Source organism: Xenopus laevis, chromosome 4L (genome assembly GCF_017654675.1).
Source record: "Xenopus laevis strain J_2021 chromosome 4L, Xenopus_laevis_v10.1, whole genome shotgun sequence".
In the NCBI taxonomy this organism is placed as follows: domain Eukaryota; kingdom Metazoa; phylum Chordata; class Amphibia; order Anura; family Pipidae; genus Xenopus; species Xenopus laevis.
The window spans coordinates 61,808,676-61,823,433 of NC_054377.1; the positions used below are offsets into that span (position 1 = coordinate 61,808,676).

Sequence of the window (14,758 nt, forward strand, 5' to 3'; positions counted from 1 at the left end):
AAGTTGAAGCCAAACTACAGCTCTGTAGAGTGGCCAGTTATTATTATTATTATTATTATTACTAACATGTATTCATATAGCGCCAACATATTGCGTAGCACTGTAGTTCTGGGAGTTGCAAAAGTTGGAGTACTTTTGGTTATGGCATATGCAGATATTCAACGGTATCGTAAACTACTGTCCTTTGTAACTATACACTTGGTCCCTTCATCCACAGCTGAGTCACAAGATAGTAGATGTTCTTTTCCGTTGTGGTCTTTTTATACCGTTCCATATATATATATATATATATATATATATATATATATATATATATATATATATATATATATATATATATATATATATATATTGTTCCCTGATCCTCACAGATCTTTCATATAACTACTGTTTCACTGGGTCACAGTTACCATTGGTTCCTCAGGCAAAAAAGGGTTATCTATGCACTGACAGGGACCAATCTATCATTGATAGACTCTTTCTCTGGGGATAGTAGTCCGGTTGTAGAAGCTTCCACTTCAAGTTTAATTTATTCATTTTTACAGTTCTTTTTACATTTGATAGCATTTATGTTTTGTTGCTTATCCTATCAGAGGATCTGCTACTTTTTGGTCAGATTCTGTTCAGTGATGCACCAAACTTGTGAAATCACAATAGCTTGGTGTTTTCAGGAAAAGTTATGTATTTGCCTCATGAGAGAAGGCTTCCAACTGATCCTACTGTATAAGTGTAATAGGGTACTTAGCTTATACGTGCCACTGGGACAGACTGATGTAATTATTGGATGATCTGTAAATCACTGTGTAACCATATTGGTGCTACATAAATAAGGGATAATAATCAAATGAATACCATAAAAATTTATACTAGGGAGAAAGTTCACCCTAAAAGATGGGCAAATATGGGCAACAAAATGGACAGTGTTTCAATACTGGGGGGGGGGCATTTGATTGGATTCTTATCAAGGAACAAACTAAAATTGAAGGAACAAACTACATTGAGTCTGAGAGGGTTATTTACTATACTCAATTTTTTTCTGGTTGAGTTTTGGGCAAAAACTCTATTTTTTAGAGGAAAAAAACCTCAAGTTTTTCTAGCTTTATTATACCACAAAGCTGCTCAAAGTCCGAATCTGAAAATCCGCTATCTTTAACCTGTCGAGGTCAACTGCTATATCATGATCTACAATGGGATTGTCCGATAATCAGTAAAATTTGGGGTTTTTAGAGCGATAACACTAAAAAATCAAGCGATTCGGGCGTCAAATGTACGATTCAGGTTTTCGCTCAATTGAATCAAGTTTTTTCTTGACCCAACTTTTTCAAGTTATTTTATTAATAAATAATATATAGAATATATATAGAAATATATAGAGAGCCGATTAAGTAGCTGTGACTGATCTGTAAGTTAATGGAAAAAAAGCAAATGAGATTTTAGGTTTCTGTTTAACCATTTTTTTTCTTTACTATACAGAAATGTTTATGGCATGAATACTATATTAGAAATATGTATACACAAGTACATGACAATATTTTTACAATAATGTATATTATACAAGTCTACATATATTTTATGTACAAATTCAAACGCAGTGCCAAGTACTCCAATATGACAGCACCAATAATTGTTCGTCGTGGGTATAAAACTGTCGCACAAAATATTTTCAAAATGGTTATATTGGATGCTAATCATGTAGTGATCTATTGTCCTTTGTACACGAATACAACTTCCAGGGCTGAAGGATTCTGCTACTGCAAGCAACGTCAGAACTATTGCATTAAAACATTCTTGGCATCTAAGATTGGTCATACAATTGTTATATACATTAGCTTACCATATATGTCTGTTCAAGTCATTATTAAATGCTATAAATTAATATGCGTGGGCCGAGCATAAGGATAAATACTTGTTTAAAGAACATGTTTAAAAACAGGATTTATCAAAATGTCTGTTCATCTGTAAACCCTGATAAAAAGGAAATAAATCTGGAGCTAAGAAATCTGTGATACCAGGAACAGGCAAACGTTAGCTGTTTAGCACTATATTTTTTATCACGTAAAAAATTTAGGTCCTCAGTTAAAGTATATTCTAAATACTGTACCAATTTATTTCAGTTCTGTTAAAGAGCTGCCTCACCAGTAGCTTCGCCTGGAAATGCCGCTACAGTAATATCACTTGAGTAGTGATGGACGAATTTATTTGCAAGGCACGAATTCACTGCGAATTTCCATGTTTCGCCTCTGGTGAATAAATTCACAAAATTGCTGTGAAAATTGGCCTAAGGTTTTGACGCCAGTGACAAGTAAATGGAAGGCCATTGACTTTAATGCGCATCAAATGTTAAAATTTGCATTTCGCTAATTTTTCTCCCGGTTCGCGAGTTTCAAGGGAAATTCATGAATTTCGTGGTGAAGCGAAACGGGACAAATTCGCCCATCACTACTCTTGGGTCTACATGGGCTGTTGGCAGTATAATCCTTATCAAACAGTAATTGTGACTATAACTAATATCTCTAATGCTCATGTCTGCCCTTTTTACAATTTCTATGGAGTGTAGGCATTAATTAGTTGTCCAAACATTGCAAATATACCCATTAATTTAAATTACACCCAGATCATATGAAACAGAAATCAATTTAGCAGCTTAAAGTTGGTTAACAACTGAAACTCCATTGGTTCTTCTGTTTAAATATATAATAAATAGCACAATAGGTTGGAAATCTTGATTTTGCACTATATATTTCTCTTTAACCAGTCCTCCTAACCATGCATAATAATGAAATAATTTGGGTCAAGGCAAGAGTTGTTGATTCTGATGGGATCCAAATGTTATCCATGTAGCACACATTTGCAAAATATATTGTTTCTTCGCTTAAGGTTGTGACCATGTGCTCTGTAGCTGGGTATCTCTGGGTATACTGTATGTCCATGTCTTCAAACCTTTAACTGGAAAAAGTCTATTTGAAGCATCAAATGTACAGATGGGGATAAGAAAACTGTTCAATGCAGCATACTGGGAGCGGGTCTTCAAATAAAATAAAAAGGGGAAAAATGATTTTCATCACTGATAATAATGTGATGTTTCTAATGGTCAACAAAAATCCATGATTGGTCTTTTCTCTTTACAGCACAGCTGTTGAGATGAATATATATCCATAGTCAACCAGTCGGGTTAAGTACTCTCAAAAGTTGCAGTTGTGAGGCATGTGCCTGTCAATCAGTCTGTCTTATAATATTACAAACTGGCAACAAGTAGTCACAAGAAGTTCATTAATACTGGTTTGCAGATCCTGAAGGTTTCATACCAAGGACTAATGCGCACTTCTAGGGATACAAAGTGATGCCTAACATCAGTCAAGTGGCTCTTGTTTTATCCTCATTGTGTTTGGTTGCATTCTCCGGTCCTCACGACACAATACATATTCACTAAACTGCGAGGAGTCAACGCCACCTCCACAAGATGCGGCAACATGAAATCCCTTCTGAAACAGTCTCTCTAGTACCTGAAAAAGAGCATGGCATAGATACGGTTATTAACCTGTCTGTTATTAACTAAAGGTTGTTCATTTTATTGAGAAAATATGATAAAAAGCAATAGCCTTAAGATGCCCTTGAAAAGTTATTTTTGTAACTTTTTTCCATAAATAGAAACATACCTAGATTTAACATAAGGGGTTACTATACTGGCAACACGTGGTGTGGGCACGCAGAAACAGAGCATGGGCTTTGTGTGGGTAGAGTATCATCAAGAAAACTAGGAAAATTCTAGTTATACAATATAACAATCATTATGCAATTTCACTGTTAACAAAAGGTACAATATGAATGTGGTTCATATTATATATATATAATCATATCAGTACAGTACTTTCTAAATTATTGACTTAGCATGCCACATCTACTTAAAAAAGGTTTAAAGGGGGCTGCTGATGATTCCAGATATCAGTTCCAAATATCAGTTGCTTTCAATTTTGGAACTGGCTTTGTCATACTGGGGACATATACAGTATATATAATACATATGTATATATAAATATACTGATTGTTTGCTACATTGGGAATAACTACAATTTATTGACATTGACTCTCATGTGCCTCTTTGCTGCTCAGATATCAGTATTCCAGTATTCAATTTCAATTCTGGATAGATTCAATTGTTTTATAGACATTTTTTTTTATAAAATCTTATTTTTAAAAAACAACGAATTTTTCGGAATTTATTAAACCCAGAGAATGGAAAAGTCCGAATCTGACCTGTTGAGGTTGCATATAAGTCAATGGGAGAAGTCCCAATGACTTTTTGATGTGCAATACCCTGAAGTTTTCGGGTGAACATTCTGAACAAATTGTGAAAATCGGATGGAAAAATCAGAAAAAAACGTGAAAATCTGATTTATTCTCGCAAAGCAAATTTTCGGGAAAATGTAATAATAAATAAGTGTAAAAAAACGAGTGGATTTGATCGGAGTTTGTAGCAAAGTCCGAATTTATATCAATATTTTCTGCTACAAACTCCGATCAAATCCACTCGTTTTTGCTCAACAAGTGAACCCAATGCAAAACAACACACCATACCACTTAGCCCTAGTACAACTACATAATGTGCAACCACTGTCTATACATGAACTTTCATCGATGTTTTTATTGCACTTTATCAAAAGCCTTGCCAATAAGTGAGACCACATCTACAATAAAGTAAACCACATATCCTGCAACTGCACTATCCAATTCTCTACTTGCTTTATACTAAGAAAACGAGTACATTTGTTTAAAATAATCTGTCGCTAAAATGATGCCATTCTAAAATGATGCCATTCTAAAATGATGCCATTCTCCAGGACATGGTCTTGAAAGTGTTTTTTTAATAATCCTTCAAATAATTTATCCACCAAAGAAAGTAAACTTACAGGCCTATAATTATCAGGTTGATACTTAAAGCCCTTATTAAATACTGGAATCTACTGTTTGTATACTCTTATCCATTACTACCAAAATAACAGCTTTGCTAAAACTGAACTAAGCTCTCTTAGCTCTTAAGGGTATATTACAAGCATTGTTCACATTAACTTGTTGGGCTAAGTGTTCTGCACTTCTACACTGTGAGTCCTGTAATACTATACCCTCTGCTGTATCTACAGAAAACATGAAATAAATCACATTAACTTATTTTGGATTCTGTTTTCTTTTATTCTTTCTATGCAAAACATGGTATAGCCAACACTTATTACTAGCCAGTTGAGCAGATAATTCAACCATTTTTCAGCAAATACCAGTGCCATTCTATTGCTCACCCAGTGCCACTAACTTACTCTCCCCGGTTTTACCCGTCAAGCTTCATATAGTGAAAATGCATTTAATACCGGTTTGTAGATTGGTTTTGTAAGCCAAACCTACAGCCTACATTCCTTTGTACATCTTTGCTAAATTGTTGGTAATATGTGCAATAATAATGCACAAAAGTAATAAGTATTTCCCTAATTTATACTAAGAAATAGCGTTTACTGATGTCATCAGTTATAATCAGTGTTTAATGTCATTGTGACACATGACTCACTGAAACAGCCCTGTTGTAATGTATGAAGAGTTCCCTCACCTGTTAAAATGCTGTTGGCCTTTAGCCTCATGTCTTTATGTGGTCAAGGAACTTATTGGTAATACCGTTATATTTTACAGTAGGGAAATATTATTCCCAATATACTTTCTCAGTTTCAGTTCCTGCTTAACACCTAGATTTCCACCTATTAACCTATTTATTGCCACCAGAGATCACAGCCTATGGATATGCAAAGCACGGCAAACATGTTTGAGAAATAACAAGAAATAATGCAGCCATAAATATTTTAAGAGTAGCCTTTATTTCACTAGCTTAGCAATAGTAAGAGAACTAGTGAAACTAACAACTCTGCCTTTCTACAGTTCTTATGCTTTCAAAAAACAGATTCATCCCCCAAGGTCACATCCGCATCTGTCATAGAGTATGATTAGTGTCTATGATTCTGATAAATCACTACAACAACTGTAGCAGGGAAAATATCAGGGAGAGGAAGGAAAGCCCAAAAGATGTCTAGATATTAAACAACTAAACTTGCAGCAATTAAATATCATTCTGAGCTGCTTTCTACAGCCAGCACCCACCTTAATTTATCTACCATATGCACCTATTGGGGCCTTCTTTCTATAAACCTTCTGTTTGTCGGGATGCAGATACTGACACACATGCGACATCAAGTCCTCTACCCCCTAGAATGAGGTACTGTGAAAATGAGCATTATAGGGTATGCCAGAGGAATAGTGAATAGAAAATAAATACTATTGAGTATAAGTTTTGAAGTTTTGAAATCATTTATTCATTTTAATAATGTATCTAAGCAAAGGATCAATGCATCACAGGACTACGCCTCTAAATGACGGGCTAAAAACGTAGCTAATAGCAGATTACATGCTTTCATTGAAAATCTCTGGTAGGGCACTTTTCTAACGGTTGGACAATGAGACAATGAAAAGTACCTACCATGGTTGTCATTGGAACTTGGATTTGCTGCCTGGTCAAACACAGATCCAAGTGGACTCTAAAAATACATTTATGTACCTAACCGATGTTACAACTACTGTAGATAAGGGCATGCAAAAAAGATACCCCTCTACTTGCTCTGCTAAAGATATTCCTAGTAAGAAATCTCTTTCTAACAAGCAGACTTTAAGATCATAGAAAACCTGCATTTGGGAATAAAAGTGTTAACAGATGTACTAAAGGGTCAGCTCACCATACCAGTTTGGTTAAACGGAACAGGTATATAAAGTTCAACTGAAACTAGTAGCAAAACTAAGCAGGAAATGAAGCACTCGTTAAAATTCTCAAGGCAATTTTCTTACAGAACATCTTTTCTGAAGGATAAAAAAAGTGCAGAGATCAATTTTTTTAAGTCCACACCGCAGGCACCATCATTTAATTATGAGCAAGACATAAATTATGCATTTATACATTGTTGCATTCTCTAGCAAATGGCAGAGGTTTTCTTTTTTTTGCAGGTTTTTTTTTTTTTGGAACATAGTCTTACTCGCTGGGGGGCATTTGCTAAAAAGACCTTTAGGCTGTGCATTGATGAAAAAAATTAGCATTTATTACAATGGCGCTGTTAAAACATAGAATAAAGAATGTATTTTTCCCTTTTTTAGGATAAAAATTATATTTAAGTGATCTAACCAGGTATATATCTGTGGCAATCCTCTGGGAAATGCAGGTCCTTGGGAGCATAATGTTTTAAAACAAACTTTATACCCCCCTAGCTGGTTAAGTACAAGCAAAGAAAATTAACAATATCAGAGAACCATCACATGAATGATTTATTTTAATTTACTAGTCACCTTGGGTGACCCCAGAAGTGATCGCTATGAGTTCACAGCATGTGGGGTAAAAACAAATCATGAGCTGGATTCTTTTGTATTATGGAACTCTGAGGTCTCTGTTGATTAGCCTTCATTCCATTTACACCTTGAAACTGATACTTTATACAAAGTTAAGTATAATGAGTTCATGTGACGCTCTAATTACGATGTATGCTTGACTTCTGGTTTATAGAGTTGTTGTGTTAAAAGGATTTTTTTTATACTCAAATTTCTATGCAGTTATTTTCATGTGAACAGTGCTCTCAGTCAAAAACAGAAAAGTTTTCATAGGCATGGAACAATCACAGTGACAATTACCCCCTTTACTTGAATACCAGGTTATAATCTTTACTGCCATGTTAAATACATTGTATACATCTGCACATTGGTGTAAGAGTTCTACAAGTAAACTTCTTTTTTTTGGCATTAGTATTATTACCTCAAGGGATACATCTTTTTAACTATCCCTTTTATCTTTTGTAAATCAATCAAAATGATATTGGGGCTTATTTACCAATAAGAATGCTTAGAAGTTGATCAGTCAGCTATATATTAGATGATGATAACACATATCTAAGTGGCTGTTATGAGGAATGTTTTGGGGCAGTTTAGTGCAGGTATGGTACCTGTTATCCAGAATGCTCAGGACCTGGGGTTTTACAGATAACGGATTTCTGTAATTTGGATCATTATACCTTAAGTCTAATAGAAAATCATGTAAACATTAAATAAAACCAATAGGCTGGTGTTGCTTCCAAGCACAAGGTACTACTTTATCGTTACAGAGAAATAGCAAATAATGTTGAAAACTTTGGATTATTTGTATAAAATGGAGCCTATGGGAGATGCCCTTGCCATAATACGGAGCTTTTTGGATAACAAGTTTTCAGATAAAGAATGCCATACCTGTACCTATGTTATTAAATTAACCCAGTTGTTTCTATCTTAAAATATGGACAAGGAACAAGATTCAGAATATACCAGTTGATTGGATTATCATTTGATTTGGGCATACAATTATATGGAATATAGAAGTGCAGTCCAATCCATGTATAAAATTGGCTGTAGAGTGCTTACAAGCAACAGTGGTGTAGGGATGCACCGAATCTAGGATTCGGTTCGGGATTCGGCCAGGATTCGGCCTTTTTCAGCAGGATTCGGATTCGGCCGAATCCTTCTGCCCAGCCCAACCGAATCCGAATCCTAATTTGCATATGCAAATTAGGGAAGGGGAGGGAAATTGCGTGACTTTTTGTCAGAAAACAAGGAAGTAAAACATTTTTCCACTTCCCACCCCTAATTTGCATATGCAAATTAGGGTTCGTATTTGGTTCGGTATTCGTCTGAATCTTTCATGAAGGATTCAGGGGTTCGGCCGAATCCAAAATAGTGGATTCGGTGCATCCCTACAATGGTGTAATGGGGATTGAAGGAGAACAAGGCCCTCTTTGAAACCCACTGGCATCATAAAACTGATACTGACATATTTCTAAAAAACATGTTAGTATCTCCCATGTGGCTAAAACATAGCTGGATATATAAGTCCTCCCTCTGTCAGTTTGCAGGCCACATCATCTACCCCTGTGGTCCCCAACCTTTTTTACCTGTGAGCCACATTCAAATGTAAAAACAGTTGAGGAGCAACACACGCATGAAAAAGTCCCTTGGGGTGCCAAATAAGGGCTGTGATTGGCTATTTGGTAGCCCCTATATGGACTGGCAGCCTACAGGAGGCTCTGCTTGGCACTATACTTATTTTTTATGCAATTCAAAAATAAACACCTGGTTTGAGGACCATGAGAGCAACATCCTGGAGAGCAACATGTTGGGATCACTGATCTACTCCATCCTTCCCATTGCTCAGGCACACCAACACTTGCCCTCTCCTTCCCCTGTTGATTCCCACTCCTATTGTACCACTCCCCAATTGGGCCCAAGCACATGCCTCTTCTGCTGACCAACAACTGGTTATGAAGGACTGCAAAATAAAGAAGCATTTTAAGTTTTCCTGCCACTACTACTGTCAACTATATGCCTAATGGATTCAAGGAAGTGAACTGACCTATAGCTCTGAAACACCAGGCACAACTCCAAGAAAGGTGACAGCTAAATGCTCTGCAGATTGTAGTGATAGTGATATAAGGGTACGTTACATGCAGTAAACTGGGAAAGTGATTTGTGTCAAAGGTAACATATACTGTACATATACAATTCTATCATTTCTATACTTCTTTTGTGCCCATCTCCAAACTGGTCTTATGTTAGATAGTTTCACAAAGACTGCTGAAACTCAAATGGATTCATATAGCTTTGAACACTACCGATGTGATTCTGATTATTATTCATACTCTCGGTGTTATATGGATTGTCACACATACTGACGGTAATTATCTAGGAAACTGAGGCAGCAAATTTGCAAATCACCAGGAAACAAATAGCTTGGAAACCACATGGAACAGATTCAGAAATCTACTCCAAAGAGTATACAAAGGACACTAAAACAGACAGAATATACCATAGGCAATACACTCCTAGAATGGCTCGTAATACACAAATGGTAATTTACTAACCAATAAACTTCACCTACACAGTGACTAATAGCAATTTGCTTTTTATCAGACCACTACAAGTTAGGAAATGCTAGGAAGATCTTCAATAATCTCTACATGTACAATTCAGTACAGATATAGGATTCGTTATCTGAAAACCCATTATCCAGAAAGTTCTAAATTACGGTTCTAAATCCATTTTAATCAAATAATTCAAGTTTTTAAAAATGATTTCCTTTTTCTATTTGATAATATTTGATAATAAAACAGTACCTTGTACTTGATGCCAACTAAGAAATACTTAGTCCTTACTAGAGGAAAACCAATCCTATTGGGTTTGATTCATGTTTTAATGATTTTTTAGTATTACAGCAAGATCCCTTATTTGGAAACCCCAGGATAACAGGTTATGGATAAAACATCTGCCCAGTCTCTCTCTCTCCTTCTCCTTTAGTACTTTCATTAGTGACTCTTGCAGAACACAAAATTAGCTAGTGTCTTAATGAAACTTGTCTGTTGTAGGATACTGGTAGTTTAGCTAGCATAGACATTTATATACAGCATGTGCCTCTATAGCAGGGGTCCCCTGTTTGGCAGTACATTTGATTTTATACAACCAAAACTCACCTCCAAGCCAGGATTTAAAAAATAAGCCCCTGCTTTGAGGCCACTGGGAGCAACATCCAAGGGGTCAGAGAGCAACATCCCCTGGTTGGGGATCACTGCTCTATAGTAATGCACCAAACTAATGTTGATGGTAAATAGGGCATTTGAATCACCACGGTGGATATTGGTTTGAAATTTTAAACTGATGCTTCACAGCACTGATGTTATGTTGCCTTTGCCCTGCCCCAAGCCTGACATCGCTGCTACAGTAGCAAGTGGTACAAGTAGAACACAGCAAAATCATTAGGGGGGTTATTTATTAAAGGTTGAGTTGTGCTTTCCCCAAAAATCTTTAATGTTTAAGGGTAGTTTTAAGTAGAAACTCAAATTTTTCGAGTTAAAAAAAAACCTTGCATTTTTATGGTTTAAAATTATGCCCTGAAGCTGGAAATAGCATGAATACGAAAATACTCCAGCTAAAACCTGTCAAGGTCATGTAGAAGTGAATGGCAGTGGTCCCCTGAACCATTTGAAGATGTTTGTAGCCTGCATGATGTGTTCGGGTTTTTTGGCAGGTCTTGCTCAAAAACTCCGTAAATTTTAGGTTTTTTTCTCCAAACTAGATAAATTCGAGTACTTGTGCTTTTCACTCTGATTGCACTGATTCAAGTTTTTTACATTTGAGTTTTAAGAAAATATTTGAGTTGTGAGTTTATTTGAGGTATAAAAAACTTCACAAACTTGACCATTGATAAATAACCCCCTAGATCTTCCTTAAACTTTGAGACTTCCTCTAGCATTACACTTCACAATGATTAATTAAGTTAGCAGCACCTGCATTGATTCCTCTAGAGGTACATCCTTACAATAGCTATGGCTGACATGGTATTGGGATTTCGGAGGTCACTAATAAGGGTATAGGGAGAGGCAAGGTTTTCATTTTTACATTTCAATAGAATGTTCTCACACATTGTAAATCCACTATATAAAAAAGACCAAGATGGCTATATGCATATTTTGGCAGCAATATGACCCATTTTACCTGCCAAGCCCATCTGGCACAGTGACAAAATGAAGGATTCATAATGTTTAAAAATGTCAGGGCTGTACGAACAGATATGGTTTATCAAAAGCCAAACAGATTTATTTCTACATTTTCATCTATTTTATGCACTTTGGCGTAATTAAGTAAAAAATGTCACTAAAGGAATATGTAGCCTCAGAATGAAATTAGTCTAAAGGTTTTTATTGCAATTGCCACAAAATTATTACATGCCAGCCTCACTTATACCAAAACTCTTTTCTATGTAATTAGTAGTATAATGTAATATTAGATCACCTGGAGAGATTTCAGCTAAATCAGTCTATGTCTATATACAAAGCATATTCAATATCATCCATATTCAGAGCTCCAAGTGGCTTACTGTGGAAATGCCACCTACACAATTTCCCAGGTCTTGCCCTGACCTAAGCCTACTGTATATTCACTCACTAAACCTTTTTATCACCAATCTATTTTTATAAATTCAGACTACATCAGTTAGTTCAAGATCTGCAAAGTTTCTTAGTGTTACTGTGCTGTAAATGTTCAGGAAAATAATATGTTTATTACATACTGTGTAAACTGCAATGAACTAATCATGAATTTGCATGTATTAAATAATAAAATATATACATTACCTGCACGGAGTTTAATCTGCAGTAACCATTAAGTGGAAACCTAATGACATGGGTTGGATCTTGGTTCCAGCCGGCATTCACAGAGTTGCACATCACATCTCCGGTTTCAGGAAAGATCTCTTCTATTAAAGCCTTTTCTCCGCTTAGAGCAATCCTCTCCCCCAGGTCAGGGGTCACTCGAACAACCAGACAGTCACATGGCTGGAAATGCTTCCTGTGCTCTTTATCTTGTTTCCATCGTTCCAGTTCTTTGACCATGGGAAGCAGCTGATAATATTTCGCTTCTTCATACAAAAGATTGATTTCCTAGAAACCCCAAGACATTTTGTAAGTTAATGACCACTGTAAAATTATTAATGACTTTCATTTTGGATGAGCAGACTTTATTCAAACAGAAATGACAGATCATCTCACGTCCTATTAAAATGTACAACATGCTGGAATGTCCCCATGTCTTAACCAACTTTCAAATATACATTTATTAAAAATTCTCTGTGCTCCTCAAGTTATTTGTAAAAACAATTGCTGTTGAAAGCAGTGTTTGAATAACTCCCGGTTGTTACTTATAAAACAATGTTGCAAAAGTCTTAGTTCCCCAGCAAAGACATGTCTGTTAATCAGCTGCCTTGTCTTACATTGTATCAACAGTCTGAGCCACCAGTGCAGAGAATAGAAAGGGACAAACACTACTTTCAGTAGCCATACATACACAAACAACTTAAAAACTATAGAAAATTTGTAATGAATGTATATTGCTCCTCGGCAACTTATAATATCCTTTTATATTTTACAAGAGGGGGTACTTTATTCACTATATAATATCACACACACAATTTTATATCTTATGTCCGGTGCATATTTTAAAGGGGAGCTAAAAACTGCTACTTTTTATTACTTATCATTCTATTCAGACCCTCACCTAGTCATATTACAATCTCTTATTTAAATGATAGTATGGTTGCTAGGGTGATTTGAACACAAGCAACCAGATTGCTGAAATTTCAAACTGGAGAGCTGCTGGATAAAAAGCTAAATAACTAAAAAAAAAACAATTTGCAATTGGTTTTAATAACTAAAAAATTAAAACCAATTGCAAATTGTCTCAGAATATTAGTCTCTACATCATAATAAAAATAAAAAAGATGAACAACCCCTATAAATACATTGTAACGGGCCTTGTCAAACTTATAATGTGCTTTTTGTCTATAAAAGTATGTAGTTGATACTCTTTCCGCCTACATTTTACCAGTTTTATGCTTTAAAAAATGGGAAGAAGGGAAATTAGATTATATCATAGATATTCCATCAGCACTGTAAAACCTATGAAATATACTCATTTAGAAAATACATCAGTATCATCATAGTTAAAAAAAACATTTGCAGGTTTCAAATGTTCAAATTCTTATGCATAAAATGATATATTCTACATCAAGAGAAGGGCTGTAGACTCATGGACAGATATGTCTATCTAGAAAAGGAAATAAAACAACAATAATAACAATATATTCAAATAAAATTAGTTATCTGGGAACCCAAGTAACAGGGTGGGTTTCCATACACTGAGTTAGCTAAAGCTAATTATCTGTCAACATAGCACTAGACTGAACAGTAAATAGAGTATTGTAAATACCCAAACTACCATCCAGACTAGATATTAGTTATTGCCCTGATTAACTGACTACACGATTACAATGCTAATTCAAAAGCAGTTAAAGAAATGATTCCAAGAATAATGTAACCTGTCAGAGACAGTGTACCAAAAAATAGAGTCCGATCATAGTTATTTAATCGAGAATATTAAATTATGCCTCCTTTTTGAATCTGTGATGGATTTAAAATTTAAATGGAAGCCTTTACGAGCCCCAAAAAATATAATGTAGAACCATTTAGGAAATATCACAAAAAGAAATTGAAAGCTAAATAAAGACATAACATTAACATTATAATACTGGAAAGACCTTGTGGGTGTGTACCTAGAGGGGGAAATAAATAGCAGCAGCATTATATTACTCTCTTTACATTATCTTTGGACAATAAATTGTGTTTGCATATCACCTGTCATGTTACTGCTAACAATTTATTAGCAGTTTGCTATATTCTTTAAGGTTTTGGGTAAGTCCGAATATGTTTTCATTAAATTACTAAAACCCTATGGCACAATCTTATTGGTTGCCAATTTCGAGAAGCACAGTATCTCTTGCCTCTTCTACATGTGACACATCAAAGGTTCTGAAAAGCCCTGGGTTATTAGCAGAGATCACAGGAAAATTCTCCCATAATGCTTACTCTTGGGTCTAGAAAAGCAGCCTTTAGAATGAAGAGGTGAGACAAGGAACGGACAGTTCCCTGTAAGAGCGCATGCAATAACTGAGGTGAAACTATCCTTCTCTTGACTGATTTTATGTAATATTCCAACATTATTTTGCTTAGCAAGCTGGTTGCTTGCAATATGAAATTAACTTTATGTGGCTTGTAATCAGCACATTGCAGAGAAGCAGAATATGTTTATAAAGGGAAGTATTCATTTTTCACTCTAT

The 14,758-nt window shown here is 35.4% G+C and overlaps 1 protein-coding gene across 1 annotated transcript in view; it reads right to left on the reverse strand.

Moving 5' to 3' along the window:
• Nucleotides 1–1,438: 1,438 nt before the first annotated feature.
• The window catches only part of kctd15.L (potassium channel tetramerization domain containing 15 L homeolog), a 30,208-nt gene continuing 16,888 nt past the window's right edge, over nucleotides 1,439–14,758 (reverse strand). Inside the window, 2 exon segments of the mRNA NM_001093518.1 lie at nucleotides 1,439–3,503; nucleotides 12,222–12,527. Of these exon segments, the coding sequence (NP_001086987.1) occupies nucleotides 3,351–3,503; nucleotides 12,222–12,527 (459 nt within the window). The 3' untranslated portion in view covers nucleotides 1,439–3,350.